This window comes from Eimeria mitis, genomic scaffold, assembly GCF_000499745.2.
Source record: "Eimeria mitis Houghton genomic scaffold, Emh_scaff626, whole genome shotgun sequence".
NCBI classification, from domain to species: Eukaryota; Apicomplexa; class Conoidasida; order Eucoccidiorida; family Eimeriidae; genus Eimeria; species Eimeria mitis.
Genome location: NW_013574448.1, coordinates 400 through 785, shown reverse-complemented (window position 1 = coordinate 785; position 386 = coordinate 400). Strand labels below are relative to the sequence as shown.

Genomic DNA, 386 nt, shown 5'->3' with positions numbered 1-386 from the left:
GCTGCTGCTGCTGCTGCTGCTGCTGCTGCTGCTGCTGCTGCTGCTGCTGCTGCGGCTGCGCGGCTACCTGTGAGCAGCCTGCAGACATCATATTAAATATCTCAAAAAGTTTATAATTTTTTTATTTATATTTCTGTATTTATTTTATTTATAAATACACCATATAAACCACAGACCCAGCACAACCCCACGCCGTTGCTGCGGGGCTTGCCTCTCCGTGCCCGTTGGTGTTTTTATGTATAAAATAATTAATTAAATTAAATAAAAATATTTATAAATTAAAAAAATATATATTTTATTTGTTTACAAGTATATATAGATACTTTATGTGGGGCTTGGGCCCTTCTAGCTAGCCACCCCCGCCCCCCCGCAGCTGTATTTTTTTC

The 386-nt window shown here is 39.9% G+C and overlaps 1 protein-coding gene across 1 annotated transcript in view; it reads right to left on the bottom strand.

The window, feature by feature from the left end:
* The window catches only part of EMH_0018190 (uncharacterized protein), a gene marked incomplete at both ends in the record, with an annotated part of 7,741 nt that extends 7,653 nt beyond the window's left edge, over positions 1-88 (bottom strand). The window contains one exon of the mRNA XM_013501068.1: positions 68-88. Coding sequence (XP_013356522.1) covers positions 68-88 — 21 coding nt within the window. The remainder of the gene's footprint in view (positions 1-67) is intronic.
* Between the last annotated feature and the right edge of the window lie 298 nt (positions 89-386).